Raw genomic sequence first — 18344 nt, forward strand, 5'->3', positions numbered from 1 at the left:
TTAGTTTCATCTGAGCCCAACACTTTTAAGGGAATGTGAGAATATGCACTTTATATACGCCTATAACACTTTACACATTTGTTTACTTGTTGATTACCATGACAACATGGTCACATGTTTTTATTAACCAATGAAAAGCTCTATGGGTGGTAACTATGTTTAATTGTGAACATTTGCACCTGATGTTGTACCAATCAGATTGTTTATGAGATCTATATATATATATATATGCACTTTATTCACTTTGTATTCATGCTTGACAAAGGCGACACTATAGCCGAAACGTTGCACTGCTGATGACCTAAATAAAGACCACAGCCTTTTTTTTAAAATTGGGAGTCTGCATACTTTTTGCTGTGACCTATACCAATTGGATGTTCTGTATCTGGACTGGTTATCCGGATGGTCACGGGCATAAGAGCAGGGACTAGTGCTGTCTTCCATTTTTGACGTATGTGTGTATGTATATATGTATGTGTATGTATGTATGTGTATATATGTGTGTGTATATGTGTATGTATGTGTGTGTGTATATATATATATGTGTGTGTGTGTATATGTGTATATATATATGTGTGTATGTGTGTGTGTGTATGTATGTGTGTATATATGTGTGTGTGTGTATGTATATGTATGTGTATGTATGTGTATGTATGTGTGTGTATGTATATGTATGTGTATGTATGTGTATGTATGTGTGTGTATGTATATGTATGTGTATGTGTGTATATGTATGTGTATGTATGTATGTATGTGTATGTATGTATGTATGTGTATGTATATATGTATGTGTATATGTATGTGTGTATGTGTATATATGTGTGTATGTTCCAGCATCACATCCAAACGGCTAAAGATATTAACATGAAACTTGGCCACATGTTACTTATATGTCAACAACAAACATAGGATAGGTGATTTAACCCTTACTCACCCCCATTTGCCAGGGGCGGGGTTTTTGTTTAAAGTCCCATACAAGTCTATGGGAAATATATGTTACTGCATAACTTCCAAACGGCTGGAGATATTTCCATAATACTTGGTCACATGTTACTTATATGTCCACTTAAAATATAGGATAGTTAATTTAACCCTTAACTACCCCCATTTGTGAGGGTCGGGGTTTTTGTGTAAAGTCCCATGAAAATCAATGGAAAATGTATGTTCTCACATAACTTCTGTACGGCTGGAGATTCAATAACTGGTCACATATTACGGGTCGGGATATGAGGTCGAGATAGGAGGACGGGATATGAAGTCAAAATCTTCCTCCTTTGTTGTTTTTCCTCCCCAACAAGGATTAGGAAGGAAAAACCGTGCAATGCTGGGTACTCAGCTAGTACAGGATATAACTCAGGATCAGTACAGGATAAGTAATGTATGTACACAGTGACCTCACCAGCAGAATAGTGAGTACAGCTCTGGAGAGAGGGTGTGTTCTGCTGAGCTCCTGAGTTTCCCAGAGAAGCAGTGATTTTCTTCCACCCCTCCCCAGGTGTGTGGCAGACACCTGGGTAGGTTTTCCTGCTATGGAGCCCCGGGAAGCTGGGGCTTCATCTTGCACTCCCCGTTCTCGGCTGGCGGGGTGTGCAAAGGAACATGCAACAGCCAGTAGTCAGGATGGGGTGAGGAGATCCACCAGGGTCCACAACCATGTGGGGCCCCCTCCCCCGACCTCAGCTGGGAGCTGCAAAGCTTCCAGCAGAAGCTCATCCAGGCAGCGGAAAGTCTGCATCTGTTTCCTCAGAACCCCAGCAATGGGGGGTAAAGGGGCCCAGAGAATCCCTGGCCAGCTTTGGGTCCAGAATCCAGGCCAAGATGGCTCAGTATGAACAGCTCGGAAAACAACTAAGAGGCCTCAGAGAGGAGCTGAAGTTTGCAAGTTACCAAGCAAACAATGCAGCAAAGACCAAGAGGGCAGCATTTTCCACCAAGGTGAGAGCTCTGAAGAAACAGATGGATGAGATTGTGAGGCTGAGATCGGACATTGTGGAGGGAGGTGGTATACTCAGCGAGAGACTTGTCAACAAGGATCGTTTCTCCAGCATGAAGGTCTCAGGACAAGTGAGTAACCAAGATGACTGCCAGAGTGAGGAGGAGGAGATGGAGGGAGGTGAGGAGGGGGATGTGAGTGAGGGGGATATGGATACTGGACCTGTATGTACCACCACCACTGTTACCCCAGACCCCCCACTTACCCTCAGTGAGGACTATGTAAACCCGGCTCAGGTGGCCTTACCTCCCTCCAGTGAGGAGGATGATGATGATGATGACGGCAGTGACTGCAGTGATGGCAGCGGCTTGGTAGATGGGGGTCTCCTGCGGGCAATTGTTATGCAGGAGTCCCCCACCCGTCTGGAAAACTTTTCCTTTGGGGATGATTTGGGCCCAGAGGAGAAGGGAAAGAAGAAGAAAGGAAAGGGCAAGAAGAGGAAGAAGACACAAGGAGTTAAGTTTGTCTTTTCTCCCTTCCAGCAGTCTGGGTCGGCTGAAAAGTCGGTTCAGGGTGCTGGGTCCCCCAACCTGCCAGACCCCGTTTCTGTAGTGGAGCGGGGCCAGCATGGGGGATACAGTAGTGCACCCAAAATCGCCGCGGGTGCTATAGAAAAAAAAGGGCACCCTCCTGTGAGGGGAGAGGGTGTCCAGGCACCGGAAAATGGCGGCAGATTCACCCGTTCGGGGGGCGGTCCCCTGGTTAAAGTGGGCGGTACAGGTCCTGGCACTGCAGGGCACTCTCCTGTGAGGGGGGGGAGTGTCCGGGCGCCGGACCTTGTTGGTTCAGGGGGCGGTCCCCTAGGTGGCGTGGTTGGTACTGGTTCTGGCGCCAGGGGGCACTCCACTATAAAGGGGGAGGTTCCCTGCACATCAGCTGTAGCGGGAGTTAGTCCGAAGGGACAGTCTTTTTGCGAGGGGGCGTGGCCACCCATGTCAGAGGCGGAGCCTGTGTCTGCACCCCAAGACACAGGAAGAAAGAACTATGCAGCACAAATCCTGAAACCGGCAACCCTTAAACATGAAGCAAAAGACCCAGCCAGCCCAGTCTGTAACACACCAAGGGAGAGTGAACGCAAGAGTGAAAGTGAAAGGAAAAATGTGAATAAAAATGGTAATGTGCAGAATGTGAGTTATGGTGGTGTGCATGGGAGGAGTTGTAGTAGCAGTGTGGATGAGGGGGGTGCAAGAAAGGGGTGCAAGTGTAGTGCAAGAGAGGGGTGCAAGCGGAGTGCAAGATAGGGGTGCAAGTAGTGTGCAAGAGAGGGGTACAAGAGGAGTGCAAGAGAGGGGTGCAAGAGGAGTGCAAGAGAGGGGTGCTAGTGAAATACAGGTAAGGAGTGGTAGTGGAATGGCAGAGAGAGGTGTTATGGCTGATGATTCTGTTAAGAGTAAGGGTCCAGGTTTGGCCTCTGGGTCAGTTCCTGGTTCGACTGCCCCCCCGGTAGTGGCTGCTTCTCCCAGAAGCTATGCCAGCGTCACTGCCGGGGGATCAGGGGGATCCCCATCTCCGTCTGGCTCTGGGGGTCACTTGCAACAGCGCCTCCTGGAGGCTCTACGTAGGGGAGACAGGTCAATCCATGTAGAGGGGAGGGGTGAGGTTGACCTGTCTTTTTGGATAGAAAGACATGACTTAGGCGCCTTCCGAGAACAAAACGGGGAGGTGGTCTGGTCCCTCCCGACATCCGGGCAGGAAAGTGGCCGTAGGAATGTGGTCCGTTTAGTGTGGAGGGGCGAAGATGCGTGTCCGCCTCGGGGTAAGGTGGTTGAGCTCCTCCTCCGGATGGAATTCAGGGCAAGTGACATCTTTGCCCTGATCCACCCCTATGGTACTTCCGAGTTTGACATCAGCTTCGTTCGGCCAGAGGGTTTGGAACTTTTCTGGTCGAATTATGAGGTGGTGAAAAGCGAGCCCGGCTGGCGGGATTTCACCGTAAAGGCGATATCCCGTCAGAATCTGGCCAAGAAAGTGACCGTTTTGACACGTAACGAGTCACTATCTTGCTATGACATTATGACCTGGCTTAGCCGATATGGGGATGTGACGGACATGCCAAAAAAGAACTATGACGAACATGGGATCTGGTCTGGGGCCTGGACGTTTTCCGTCAAACTGAAGCGTTCGGGGAGCACTGTTGCCCACATCCCATCAGCTGCTTTCCTTGGGAGAGACAGAATCCAAGTTTTCTACCAGGGGCAGCCCAAGGTCTGTCACAGGTGTGGCAGCCCCGCCCACTTTAGCGCAGCCTGTACCGTGCAGGTCTGTGCACTGTGCGGTGGGGTAGGTCATCTTGCCGCATCCTGTAGGCAGATCAGGTGTCATCTGTGTGGTGTCTTAGGACACCCTTTCAGCCGTTGTCCTAGCGCCTTTGCCCGTGCGACGGTCACCTTGGCTGGGGAGAGCAGTAATGTTGCCTCATCTGGGGAGGGCACGAGTGCGGGTGAAGGTGCAACAGGGTCAGTGAAGAGGAAAAGTCCCGCCAAGCTGAGGCGGGAGGCTAATCGGAGAAGGAGCAGGGAACTGGAGAGTTCCCATGTGGCAGGGGTAGCTTCTGGCCCTGCTCCAGAGGTTAGTCCTGAAACTGCTGAGACCCTGGGGGAGAATGTGCTGGATGAGGAAATGGGGAGAATCTGTAAAGAAGAGGGCAGCAAGGCCAATCTTTCCGATTCCTCCCACTGTGAAAGTGTGGATGAGGAGGGTGAAGAGCGGCCAAAAAAGAAGGGCAGTAAAGGGAGAAAGAAGAGGTCGGAGCCCTCTAGTCCCCGTGCTGCAGACCAAGTCCCAAGCGGAAGCTTACCTGCCCCCCCCTCTGATTGATCTGTCTAACCGGTTCTCTGTCCTTGAAGACATCTCCTCCCCCTCCTTGGAGTGGGGGGTCAGGGATGGGGTGCCTGAAGTGGGGAAGCCTCCAGGGGGAACTGGGCCCTGTCCTGATGGGGCAATTTCCTCAGGGGATGGGGCCAAATCGGAGCCAGGCGGAGATGGGGATTCTAAAATGGACCAGTCAGAGTCTAAAAAACGGTCCAAAGAGAAGGAAGCCTCCTCATCTGGGGATGAGGGGGTAAAGAAGAAACAAAAATGATGGGGTTAGGGCCGTCTATCTCAATCACCCATGATGGCGGCACTCACCCCATTGACGCTGGCATCTATTAACTGTGCCAGCATAAAGTCTGATACGGCTAGATTCGCAGCCTTTGATTTTCTCGGCCGTGTTGAAGCCGATATTTTGTATCTGCAGGAGACCAGGTTGTCAGATCTTGCCTCTCTGGTAAAAGCCAGGAGAGAGTGGAGGCGCGGGCCCTCCCACTGGTCTCTTGCGGCTGAGCCGTATAGTGGGGTGGCGGTCCTTTTTACCGCTCCTGTTGAATGCAGACGGGTTATTGAGTTAGAAATGGGGAGGTGCCTGATCTTAGATGTCCTCATGAAGGGGCAAGAGCTCCGGCTTATTAACATCTGCGCCCCACAAACCAAGTGGGGACGAAAAGATCTCTTTATGAGGATTAAGCCCTTTCTTTTTACAAGCCGACAGGTGATCTTTGGAAGGGATTTCAATACTGTCACGAGATCCCAAGATAGGAGAGGCTCCAATGATCGGTTGGCTTATGATAGCATAGCCCTCAATAGTATAGTTAGGGAAGCTCGCCTAGAGGATGCCCACATCCGGAGCCCCTCAGGCCACGCGGGTTTCACCTATCATCGAGGTAGCTGCAGGTCTAGAATAGACAGGTTTTATTTGAAGGAGGAAGCTGTCTCTTCTGCAGTGTCCGTGGTTGAGGTGGAGTTCTCCGATCACTGTATGATTTTGTTTTCCCTGAATGTTTCAGAGACCCCTCGGATGGGTAAAGGTTATTGGAAGCTGAATTCGTCCCTCCTGGAGGAAGCGGAGATAAGACAGTCCTTTGAGGATTTTCTTCAGAGTCAGGTACCTTTACTGGGCCTATGTAGTAGTAAGTCAGAGTGGTGGGAGATGTTCAAGAAGCGGGTTGCGGGGTTCTTCCGCCAGCTCTCGAGCCTCAGGTCCCTGAATAGGTATCGCCTGTATCAGGGTCTGAGGAGGAAACTCGAGCTTCTCGTCTCGACTGGAGGTAGCCGAGAGGATATCTCCAGAGTGAAGTCCTTGCTGATGAGGTGTCAGTACGATAGGCACGCATCTTTGGTTTTTGAGAGGGATTTCGGGAAATACCGCTCGCCCGACCCTTACAGAAACTGTAAGATGTCAGTGAGTAGTAAAGTCATTTCAGGACTGATTGATAGTACAGGATCTCTGAATCGGTCCAGATCAGGGATCTTGGAGGTCGTCAGATCCTTCTACTCGCATCTCTTGGGAAGGAAGGATCTAGATCGAGACGGGATGTCGGCTTTCCTGGCTGAAACCATTCCTGAGCCAGGGGTAGACCCCTCTCTTGATGTTTTGGCAGAAGAAATCAGGGAAGAGGAAGTGAGACTGGCGATTGAGGGGCTTGCCCCCAAGAAGTCACCAGGTCCGGATGGCTTAACATCCGAGTGGTACAAGACCTTTAAGGAGTCTTTAGCTCCCCTCTTGACTGAGGTATTCAATGAGTGTCTCTCCTCGGGCACTCTGCCGAAGTCAATGAGGAGGTCAGCCCTGATTCTTCTCTCAAAGGGTAAAGATCCCAGCCATATTGAGAATTGGAGGCCCATAGCTCTTCTCAATACAGACAGGAAGCTTCTGGCCAAGATACTGTTTAATCGGCTGGTGAAGTTTGCTCCCCGGCTCCTTTCGGGGGCCCAGCACTGCTCTGTTCCAGGCCGAAGCACCTTAAGTGCTGTTCTCGGTGTCCGGGAGGCAGTGGAGCGGAGTAGTGCAGGTCTCTGGAAGGGGTACTTGCTGTCCCTGGATCAGGCCAAAGCATTTGTTCGGGTGAACCACGAGTACCTCTGGTCCGTCCTCCTGAGATATGGCTTACCGTGTGCTTTTATTAATTGGCTTAAGACCTTATATGCAGGGGCAGAGAGTTTCCCGCTGGTGAACGGGTGGTCTGGCCGCTCTTTTGAGGTGGGGTCCGGAGTCCGTCAGGGTTGTCCTTTGAGCCCGCTTTTATACGTGTTCGCAATTGATCCCTTCGTCCGGAGGGTAGATTGTGAGCCGTTGGCGGGAGTCGGGATGAGTCTGGCGGAGCTGGATGTTGCCCAGAGAGTGGTGGCGTACGCTGATGATGTCACCATTTTCGTGTCCTCGAGAGAGGAGGTCGATGTGGTGATGTCGGAGGTGGAACGCTACTCGGAGGCATCCGGGTCTAAGATCAACCGGGATAAGTGTGAAAGTCTTTGGCTGGGAGGGGGAGATCCCACGTTTGATCTCCCGGACACCCTCCCAGGGCCCCAAGACTCAGCAAAAATTCTGGGCATCACATTCGGCCAGGATGATTATCCCACCAAAAACTGGGACAGTAAGCTACAGGATGCCGCTCATAGGGTGGATCAGTGGAAGGGTTGGTCTATGACCCTCAGGGAAAGGGTACACCTGATCAAATCGTACCTGCTCCCCTTGTTTATCTATCTGGGCAGTGTATGTATCTTGCCAGAGGCTTACTATACTAGGATCTACAGCCTGTTTTTCCAACTGTTATGGGGGAACAGGATGAACCTAGTCAAGAGGGAGGTTACGTACCGCACAAGGAGACTAGGGGGTTTATCTATGGTAAACCCTGTGGTGTTCTTAACAAACACCTTCTTGAAAGCCAACATCTCAAACTTCTGGTCAGAGAGGGCTCCTCCGTGGGTACTCTCCTGCAGGGAATGGTTTCGGCCTTTCTTCCAGGAATGGGAGACAGGAGGGCAAGTGAAGGACCTCCGTACGCCCCATGGGCATCTTCCGGCTTACGCTACCCCGACTCTGAAGGCGATACGTCGGTGGGGTCTGGGAGTGTGGGAGATCAGGACCCAGTCAAGGCAGTTCCTTGACAAACGGGTTCTGTTGACCCACTTCCAGAAGCCTCTGGCGCTCAGGGACTGCCCAGGTCGGGATCTGAGGGTGGGGTTGTATCTCTTAAATATGAAAAGGATCCCCCAGAAGTTTTGGGACTTGGCCTGGCGCTGCTTTCAGGGGAAGCTATATGTGAGGGACAATTTGAAGTGTAGGAGATCTGATGACCGGGGATGTCCCCGAGAAGAGTGCGGGGACATGCTGGAAAGCATGGACCATTTCCTGCTTCATTGTCCCTTTAATATAAGGGTCTACAACCGGGTGGGTGCTTCCATCGGCTGGAGTCAACTTGCCGGCCTTACCTATCCAGAGTGGGCTTATGGGGCATTCAGGAAACTGGGTGGCCGAGATCGGGGCACTTTGTTTTTAGTCAGCTTAGTGGTTAGATACTACACGTGGAATGCACGGTGTTTAGTGTCTACACAGCGCAAAGTCCTCTCCGAGGTGGAGGTCTGTAGGAATATCACCGGTGACCTCGGGAAGATCAGGTCTTTGGAGTATGGCAGTCTTGGTACCAGTAGGGCTTCTCTCCTATGGAGAGGGTTTTCTTTTGATGTGCCCTAGACCTTTTGGGTAGAGTACCCTTGTTTTTGTTAGGGACAGTGATATAGGGACAGGGTTAGGGTGATAGTAGGGTCAGTTTATTTTTAGGGATAATGGTAGGGTGAGAGGTAGGGTGCAGTTAGGGAAAGAATATACATTTTGTATGTATCAGGATTGCCATCCTTCTTCCTGGTGGTGGGCTAATGCATGTGCACCATAGCTTTTTGTTTTGTTTTCAGATGTTAAGGTTATGAAGGGCTTACAGGCACCGAACTTGGGCCTAAAGTGGGTTTTATTGTTTGCTTATGTATGTTAAAGCTGGTTATGGTTAAGTTGGTTGGGAGGAGTTCTAGGTTGGGAGGGTATATTTGTGGGTGGTGGTGGTCTTTTCTTTTGGTGGCCCTGGCATGGGTCAGTGGACTGGACATTGAGGACTATGAACTGTATGGAAAAAACTCTGACCCATGTACAGGAGGGCGGGTGGTGTGGGTGAAGGGTCAGTTTAGTGTAGAATGTTCTTTTATATTTGTAGGTGTGTTTTCTGTTTATAGGTGTATATAGTTTGTGTATAGTATTGTACATAGTAGTGTATATAGTCAGTTATGTATATAGTATGTATAATGTATGTTATATTATAAAAAAAAAAAAAAAAATTTAATTTATTTTTTAATTTTTTAAGTATATAGTATTTATAGTAGAGATAGACATGGCAGTCGAACCAGTTTTGTTTTTGTAGTAATGTTTCTTTAGTATCCCGTTGTGGATTTATTTTCTTTGGTTTATATATGTAGTATGTAGTAAAGATGTGTGTAAGCATGTGTGTATTGTGTTTTCTGAGATATTTTCCCGAGTTTGGGTATTTTGAGTTGAATTTAATTTATTTATTTATTTATTTATTTATTTTATTTATTTATTTTTTGTTTTTTTTGTTTCTTGGTTAAATGTAGTTAATATATTGATATATATGTGTGCATGTGTGAGTGTGGTATAGTGTTATTATTATTATTATAATGTGTATATGTGTGTATATGTGTGCAGTGTGAGTGCTTGTTGTGTTTTCTATGTATGATTTTTCCCGAGTTTGGGTGTTTTGAGTTAAAGCGAAATAGTGCTATATTTATGTTTCTTATGAGTGTGTTGTTTGGCTATGAAAGGTGTAGTTATAATATTTCTAGTAGTTATAATATTTCTAGTTCTAGTAGAAAAGCTGGGCTGGCCGGTTAGGCAGGAATTTTGTTCTTTTATTTAAATGTAAAGTTTGGGTTTATGTTATTTCATGTTGTTGTTTTCCGTTATGGCAAAGTTGTGCTGGTTTGTTTTGTTATTATTTATATTTTTCTAATAAAAGATTTACAGGATATAACACAGGATCAGTACAGGATAAGTAATGTAATGTATATACACAGTGACCTCACCAGCAGAATAGTGAGTACAGCTATGGAGTATAATACAGGATATAACTCAGGATCAGTACAGGATAAGTAATGTAATGTATATACACAGTGACCTCACCAGCAGAATAGTGAGTACAGCTCTGGGGTATAATACAGGATATAACTCAGGATCAGTACAGGATAAGTAATGTAATGTATGTACACAGTGACCTCACCAGCAGAATAGCGAGTACAGCTCTGGGGTATAATACAGGATATAACTCAGGATCAGTACAGGATAAGTAATGTAATGTATATACACAGTGACCTCACCAGCAGAATAGTGAGTACAGCTCTGGAGTATAATACAGGATATAACTCAGGATCAGTACAGGATAAGTAATGTAATGTATGTACACAGTGATCTCACCAGCAGAATAGTGAGTACAGCTCTGGAGTATAATAGAGGATATAACTCAGGATCAGTACAGGATAAGTAATGTAATGTATATACACAGTGACCTCACCAGCAGAATAGTGAGTACAGCTCTGGAGTATAATAGAGGATATAACTCAGGATCAGTACAGGATAAGTAATGTAATGTATGTACACAGTGACCTCACCAGCAGAATAGTGAGTACAGCTCTGGAGTATAATAGAGGATATAACTCAGGATCAGTACAGGATAAGTAATGTAATGTATGTACACAGTGACCTCACCAGCAGAATAGTGAGTACAGCTCTGGGGTATAATACAGGATATAACTCAGGATCAGTACAGGATAAGTAATGTAATGTATGTACACAGTGACCTCACCAGCAGAATAGTGAGTACAGCTCTGGGGTATAATACAGGATATAACTCAGGATCAGTACAGGATAAGTAATGTAATGTATGTACACAGTGACCTCACCAACAGAATAGTGAGTACAGCTCTGGAGTATAATACAGGATATAACTCAGGATCAGTACAGGATAAGTAATGTAATGTATGTACACAGTGACCTCACCAGCAGAATAGTGAGTACAGCTCTGGAGTATAATAGAGGATATAACTCAGGATCAGTACAGGATAAGTAATGTAATGTATGTACACAGTGATCTCACCAGCAGAATAGTGAGTACAGCTCTGGAGTATAATAGAGGATATAACTCAGGATCAGTACAGGATAAGTAATGTAATGTATGTACACAGTGACCTCACCAGCAGAATAGTGAGTACAGCTCTGGAGTATAATACAGGATATAACTCAGGATCAGTACAGGATAAGTAATGTCAAACTGACTGAAGCTTCTTTGTTGATTCATTCTATGTATGAAGTGGAATACCGAGCTCAATATTGGACATTCCTTTGAAGACGCGGCTTAAGTAGTTTGGTATTTTCGTGCCTCCATCATATTGATTTAGCTGTTGGATTTGCAAGAAGTAAAATCTTTTCGGCTTTATATCCGTCGGTGATGATCTCCTCGGATTCCTCCTGCTCCACATTCTGCATCTTTACTGTGTTGCATTATTGGATAGTTAATTTTTATTTTTTCGCCAAGTTCTAAAAGAAAAAAATAATTCCCTCCCCGGGATGGCTGCCAGCCGACTCGTGTCACGAAATAGACGATTATAAATCAATTAATGACGACTTTTCATTAACCTCTGCCAGAATAATGTGTTTTGTAATTAACTACTGTACTGCGGGCCGACCCCGCCGCGAGATGAAACGAAAGACGCCAAACAAGAGTTGGGAGATACCATAAGGCACTGTTTCCCAACCAGGGTGCCTCCAGCTGGGAGTTGTAGTTTTGCAACAGCTGGAGGCACCCTGGTTGGGAAAAACACTGCTCTGAGCATTGCTGTTGGTCTCCCATCCAATGCCCAGACCACGATATTTGCTGCTTAGCATGCTGGGAGTTGTAGTTTTGCAACAGCTGGAGGCACCCTGGTTGGGAAAAACACTGCTCTGATTATTGTTGGTCTCCCATCCAATGCCCAGACCATGATATTTGCTGCTTAGCATTCTGGGAGTTGGAGTTTTGAAACAGCTGGAGGCACCCTGGTTGGGAAAAACACTGCTCTGATTATTGTAGGTCTCCCATCCAATGCCCAGACCATGATATTTGCCGCTTAGCACGCTGGCAGATGTATTTTTGAAACAGCTGGAGGCACCTTGGTTGGGAAACACTGTAGTTTATGGTTCCCTATTGTTACGCCCTTAAAATAGGAAATTACATATTTCCCTAATTTACATGAGCATCTACCATATCTCCAGTTGTCAAAACCAGTCTCCATCTAAAGGTCTGCGGATCTATAATGGTTCCCATAATACAATGGATTGTTGAAATGACAATGGTCCTCCCTCTGGTTGGCAGCGATGACATCATTGGTCTCAGCGATGGGCCTCCCTTTCGCTGGTAACAATGACCTAATGGATCAGGACAATGGTCCTCCCTAGGGCTTGTAGCAATTACATCGTTAATCTGCACAAAGGACCCCCCTCTGGCTAGTAGCTATGATGTCATCGATCCTGACAATTGACCTCCCTATGGCTAATAGAAATGATGTCATTGATTCTTCTTTTTAACTGGTAGCAGTGATATAATTAATCTCAACAATGGACCTCCCTGAGGCTGGTAGTTATGATGTCATCGATCCTGATAATGGACCTCCCTCTGGCTAGTAGTTATGATGTCATCGATCCTGATAATGGACCTCCCTCTGGTTAGTAGCAATGATGTCATCGATCCTGATAATGGACCTCCCTCTGGTTAGTAGCAATGATGTCATTGGTCCTAATAATGGACCTCCCTCTGGCTAGTAGTTATGATGTCATCGATCTTGATAATGGACCTCCCTCTGGTTAGTAGCTATGATGTCATCGATCTTGATAATGGACCTCCCTCTGGTTAGTAGCTATGATGTCATCGATCCAAACAATGAACCTCCCTCTGGCTAGTAGTTATGATGTCATCGATCTTGATAATGGACCTCCCTCTGGTTAGTAGCTATGATGTCATCGATCCAAACAATGGACCTCCCTCTGGCTAGTAGTTATGATGTCATTGGTCCTAATAATGGACGTCCCTCTGGCTAGTAGCTATGATGTCATCGATCCTAATAATGGACCTCCCTCTGGTTAGTAGCTATGATGTCATCGATCCAAACAATGGACCTCCCTCTGGTTAGTAGCTATGATGTCATTGGTCCTAATAATGGACCTCCCTCTGGTTAGTAGCTATGATGTCATTGGTCCTAATAATGGACCTCCCTCTGGCTAGTAGCTATGATGTCATCGATCCTAATAAGATGGTGTCATTTCTGCCAGCTAGAGGGAGATCTCTTTAGTCGAGTTCAGTGACGTCCCTTCTACCAGGCAGATGGAGTTCCACTGTTAGGACTGATTATTTTGTTGCCGCCAGCAAGAGGAACACTAAAATCCTACACTAGATCCCCTTCTGTCTCGTAGAAATGATACAATCAGTTCCCAGCAGTGAAACACAAACTTCAGAGCTCTATGGGATGACGCCCCCGTCTACAGATCTGCAGACCTGTAATGGTTCTAAGCAGGGGTCCAATGACATCAACAACAATCAACCCCCTTTAATTTACAGGATCTATAGGAACATGACCGCTTCAGATGTCTTCTGGCATATATATATATATATATATATATATATATATATATATATATATATATCAACTGGCTCCAGAAAGTTAAACAGATTTGGAAATTACTTCTATTAAAAAATATTAATCCTTCCAATACTTATCAGCTGCTGTATGCTCTGCTCTGCTTTTGAATTTCCTTTCTATCTGACCACAGTGCTCTCTGCTGACACCTCTGTCCATTTTAGGAACTGTCCAGAGTAGGAGCAAATCCCCATAGTAAACCTTTCCTGCTCTGGACAGTTCCTGACATGGACGGAGATGTCAGCAGAGAGCACTGTGGTCAGACAGAAGGAAATTCAAAAAGAAAAGAACTTCCTGTGGAGCATACAGCAGCTGATAAGTACCTGAAGGATTAAGATTTTTAAATAGAAGTCATTTACAAATCTGTTTAACTTTCTGGTACCAGGTGATTTAAATATTTTTTTTCTCTTGGGGAATACCCCTTTAAAGGGGTACTCCACTGGCCAGCATTCGGAACTGAAAGGGGTATTCCAGGTAAAAACTTTTTTTATATATATCAACTGGCTCCAGAATGTTAAACAGATTTGTAAATAACTTCTATTATTTTTTTTTTAATCCTTTCAGTACTTATGAGCTTCTGAAGTTAAGGTTGTTCTTTTCTGTCTAAATCCTCTCTGATGACACGTGTCTCGGGAAGCGCCCAGTTTAGAAGAGGTTTGCTATGAGGATTTGCTTCTAAACTGGGCGGTTCCCGAGACAGGTGTCATCAGAGATCACTTAGACAGAAAAGGACAACCTTAACTTCAGAAGCTCATAAGTACTGAAAGGATTAAGATTTTTTAATAGAAGTAATTTACAAATTTGTTTAACTTTCTGGAGCCAGTTGATATATAAAAAAAAGTTTTTTCCTGGATAACCCCTTGAATGTTCCAAACGCTGTTTTCGCGCTGCGGGGGTTCGGTCACGCCCCCTCAATGCAAGTCTGTGGGAGGGGGCGTGACTGCTGTCACACCCCCTCCCATTGACTTGCATTGAGGGGCGTGGCCATGACATCACAAGGAGCCTGATCAACCCCCGCAGCGCGAAAACAGCATTCGGAACATTTACTTCTGGACGCTGGCCAGTGGAGTACCCCTTTAAAGGAACAGAGTTTTTAGGGAGCCTACACGAATAAAAATATATACGTTGTTGGCTGCAGACATAGAGAATTGAGAGTGTGAAGGAAGCTCTAAAAATGCGCAAATAGTGTTGGACTCAAATTAATCGTTGGTTCTTTCCCACCATTTCCTATGCAAATATAAAAGATGTCTGGAATTGCTTTTTTTAATTTAAGCCGATATCTCGGTGCCGGAAACCTCCATGCAGTCATTATTATACCAATTGTTTTCCTTTTCTGAGCAGTAAGTCACCGGCCAGTCGATGATACAAAGAAATGTTGCCCATCTTAAAATTGAATGTGCTTATCAGAAAATGAAACAGGAGCATTAAAAGGCAGACTCTAATTATCCGGCTGGAAACCATATGTGAGGTGCAATAAGGCAATGATGTGCAGGGTATGGCGGTTCTGACGAATGAGACGGGGCCGGTGGGACCATCAGTCTGCGGTAGAATTAGACAGATGCAATGCACCATATTCTGTTAATGTGAAGCCCATATTGTATCGCAGTATGCAGTTCCTATTTTACTGCCAGATTTTCAGATGATGAAGAGGAGTTACTGCCTCAAAACATGTTGTGTGTTTGGCACTTTAACCATAAAGTTGAGGTCCCTGGTACTCACGATACAGGCTGGTCCTTTGCAGTGGCTTGCTGTGAAGTGTCCAAGTTTTTATCCTTCCTTTAGGGTTTCTCCTGAATTAAAGGGGTGCTCCACACCTAGACATCTTAAAGGGGTTATCCAGGAAAAAAAACTTATATATATATATATATCAACTGGCTTCAGAAAGTTAAACAGATTTGTAAATTACTTCTATTAAAAAAATCTTAATCCTTCCAGTACTTATGAGCTGCTGAAGTTGAGTTGTTCTTTTCTGTCTAAGTGCTCTCTGATGACACCGATCTCCCTTATGCACTTGGCGTTTGTTTAGAGTGTGGGGTGCAGCATCGGAGGCTTGTGACGTCATGGCCACACCCCCTCAATGTAAGTCTTGCATAGAAGGGGCGTGGCTGTGACATCATGAGCCTCCGCCCCAAATCGCCAGTCATCCAGCAGCGATGCACCGTGCACTGGATGTCTAGGGTGCAGCAGCCGAGATCATGGGGGCCCCAGCAAATAGGGAATAAGATGTCTAGGGGCGGCGTACCCCTTTAAACTCATCGGCCAGGAGTGGATCTGCATCACAATGTATCCATAACTAGGACACTGGAGTACTTGCTTTCAGTTTGGGTCTTTAGGCCATTGTTTGCTGCCCATCCTGTTCCTTACAGCTTTGGAAAATGTACTTTACCATCCACAGTCCGCAGCACTATTCTTTCCCCACATCTGTAGACAATAATAAGCATTTAAATAAAGTTAGATTGTAATACATGTGTTTTTTTTTTTTTTTTTTGCTCTTTATTGCAGGATCCAGATGTCATCAACACTTCTCTGCCCGTAGAATATGGGCCACTGGTTGAGGAGGAAGAAAAAGTTCCTACACGGCCAGAAGATCCCGATGTGATCCCACCACTCTTGGTGACACCAGAGAAGCCAGGAAGGGAAGACAGACATGGTCTACAGTCTCCACCTCCGGTGCCTACTGTCCGGAAGGTCCCCAATAAAGTCCACGCCGAGCCACAAGGTCATCCGGATCCAAGACAGGTTCCAGAAGGAGGACACGAGAACCATGTGTTCGCTCAAGCCAATCCACCCGCAGAGCTTCACGGCGCTAGAGGATCCAGAAACAAACCGACCAATCTTTGGAATCCTACATATGGTTCATGGTTTACTGGAAAAACGGTAGATAAAAACATTGCTCCTCCAGATAAGCCAGGGCCAGAGGATATAGTCCAAGAGGAAAGCTGTCCGGCTGCCCCCAGGATTACTTCTGGTAGACTCCCAGGCTCCTCCGTTCTGCTCGAGCCATCTACACTGACTTCAAACATTCAGGAAGTGCCTCTGTTTCGGCTGCGTCACTTTCCATGTGGCAAAGTGAATTATGGATATCAGCAGCAGGGCCTACCTGTAGAAACGCCAGTGCCCCCCTGTCCCACCAAACACAAAGACTTCATCCCTAGGAGCAAGAGTAATCCAAGTCAGGAGAACGTCTAATACCTCCTCTACTGCCATCTTTTACCGGGAGAGCTGGGGCTATGGCCACACCTACCAGAAGAAATGCCAATAATAGAGTTTTCTAATCTTTGCCAAACATTTCACTGTCATTCCACGATAAGACAATTACACAACGCCCCCTATGGAAACCATGTATATTGTACAGATGTCAACTAAGATGACAACACAAGAACACTTTCTCCGTCCCGACCAGATGCTATTACTCAAACTGTATGGAATACGATACCTATAGCACCGAGCACAACCATAACCGGTCATGACCGTTTCTCTCTCTCGTGATCAGTCCTGAAACTGGAAACGTGTTACGTCCATCTACTGACCCTAAGGGGTTTCGGTAGCCAGTATTGACTGAGATCCCATTGTGACGATGTAGATAATCTCAACTCTCGTACCATTAAAGAGTTGGCCTTAAGATATTAAATGTAATTGGGGGGGGGGGGGGGGTGGAATACCGAAAAAGTGGGTCTCAATATTTTTGGGAATTGCTTATAGCTTGGTGTATTGGTCATCTACAAGATTGAAAAAAAAAAAAAGCCTGGTGACAGTCCGATCTTTTAGGACATTTGGAGAAAAGCCCAAAGGAGAGGTTCACATAAACGTAGTTCTGAACCTCAACCGGACGACCCAAAATGAAGGCAGAAGCCAAAGATTGGTTGTCATGGTTTTATAGCCCCTATTTTGTTTTTTTCATTTTTTGAAAACATGGCCGCCAACTTTTGTAGTGGGACATTTAAAGGGGTACTCCGCTGCTCAGCGTTTGGAACGAACTGTTCCGAACGCTGGAGTCGGGAGCTCGTGACGTCATAGCCCAGCCCCCTCATGATGTCAAGCTCCGCCCCCCTCAATGCAAGTCTATGGGAGGGGGCGTGACATCCGTCACGCCCCCTCCCATAGACTTGCATTGAGGGGGTGGGGTATGACGTCATGAGGGGGTGGGGCTATGACGTCACGAGCTCCCGGCTCCAAACGCTGAGCAGCGGAGTACCCCTTTAAAGGATTATGTGTTGTGAAACAGAAAGTCAAACCTGTAAATGTAGCCCCAAAAAAGAGTGGTGGCCCACACACCCTTATAACCTAGTATTCCGTGCATTATTTTTGTCGTTCTTCAGCCATTCTCCATTTTTCACTAGTTTCTCACTCTTGGCCGGGACTGAACGCTTCTGTGCCCCAGCTGCCATGCAAAGCCATACTGCTACCTCAAGCTTATATCAACGCTCCTGTGTTTTGGTCATTACCGGCCAATGGTCCCAATGGTTTTCCCAATGAGAAATTGTTCTTGACTCTTGGACTTCTGTATATCTGTTTATTATAACTCTTGTTGGTCGTATTGTAATAGAACCAACCGAACGTATTATCCACAGTTGGATCCGATAGTTATAGTCTACAATCATAGCAGCCATTCGTCTTTTACCGTCAAAACATGGACTCTCTTGGTCACCCATCAGCCTACGAGCATGCCTGTCAACCGACAAAGAACTTTCCACTTTTCTTGCCTATTCTTTTATACGGACATTGCTTAAAGAAGCACTCCGGGTATTATTTATTTATTTTTTGTTTATACAGTGCAGTATAGGCTATTATTAGAGAATAATGTAGA

At 46.2% G+C, this 18344-nt stretch overlaps 1 protein-coding gene across 2 annotated transcripts in view; it reads left to right on the forward strand.

The window, feature by feature from the left end:
* The window catches only part of ALK (ALK receptor tyrosine kinase), a 1017868-nt gene extending 1000714 nt beyond the window's left edge, over positions 1–17154 (forward strand). For both annotated transcript variants that reach the window (XM_056568555.1, XM_056568556.1), the window contains one exon: positions 16040–17154. In XM_056568555.1, the coding sequence (XP_056424530.1) occupies positions 16040–16726 (687 nt within the window). In that variant the 3' untranslated portion in view covers positions 16727–17154. The remainder of the gene's footprint in view (positions 1–16039) is intronic.
* Positions 17155–18344: the final 1190 nt, after the last annotated feature.

Source organism: Hyla sarda, chromosome 3 (genome assembly GCF_029499605.1).
Source record: "Hyla sarda isolate aHylSar1 chromosome 3, aHylSar1.hap1, whole genome shotgun sequence".
Classification (NCBI taxonomy): Eukaryota; Metazoa; Chordata; class Amphibia; order Anura; family Hylidae; genus Hyla; species Hyla sarda.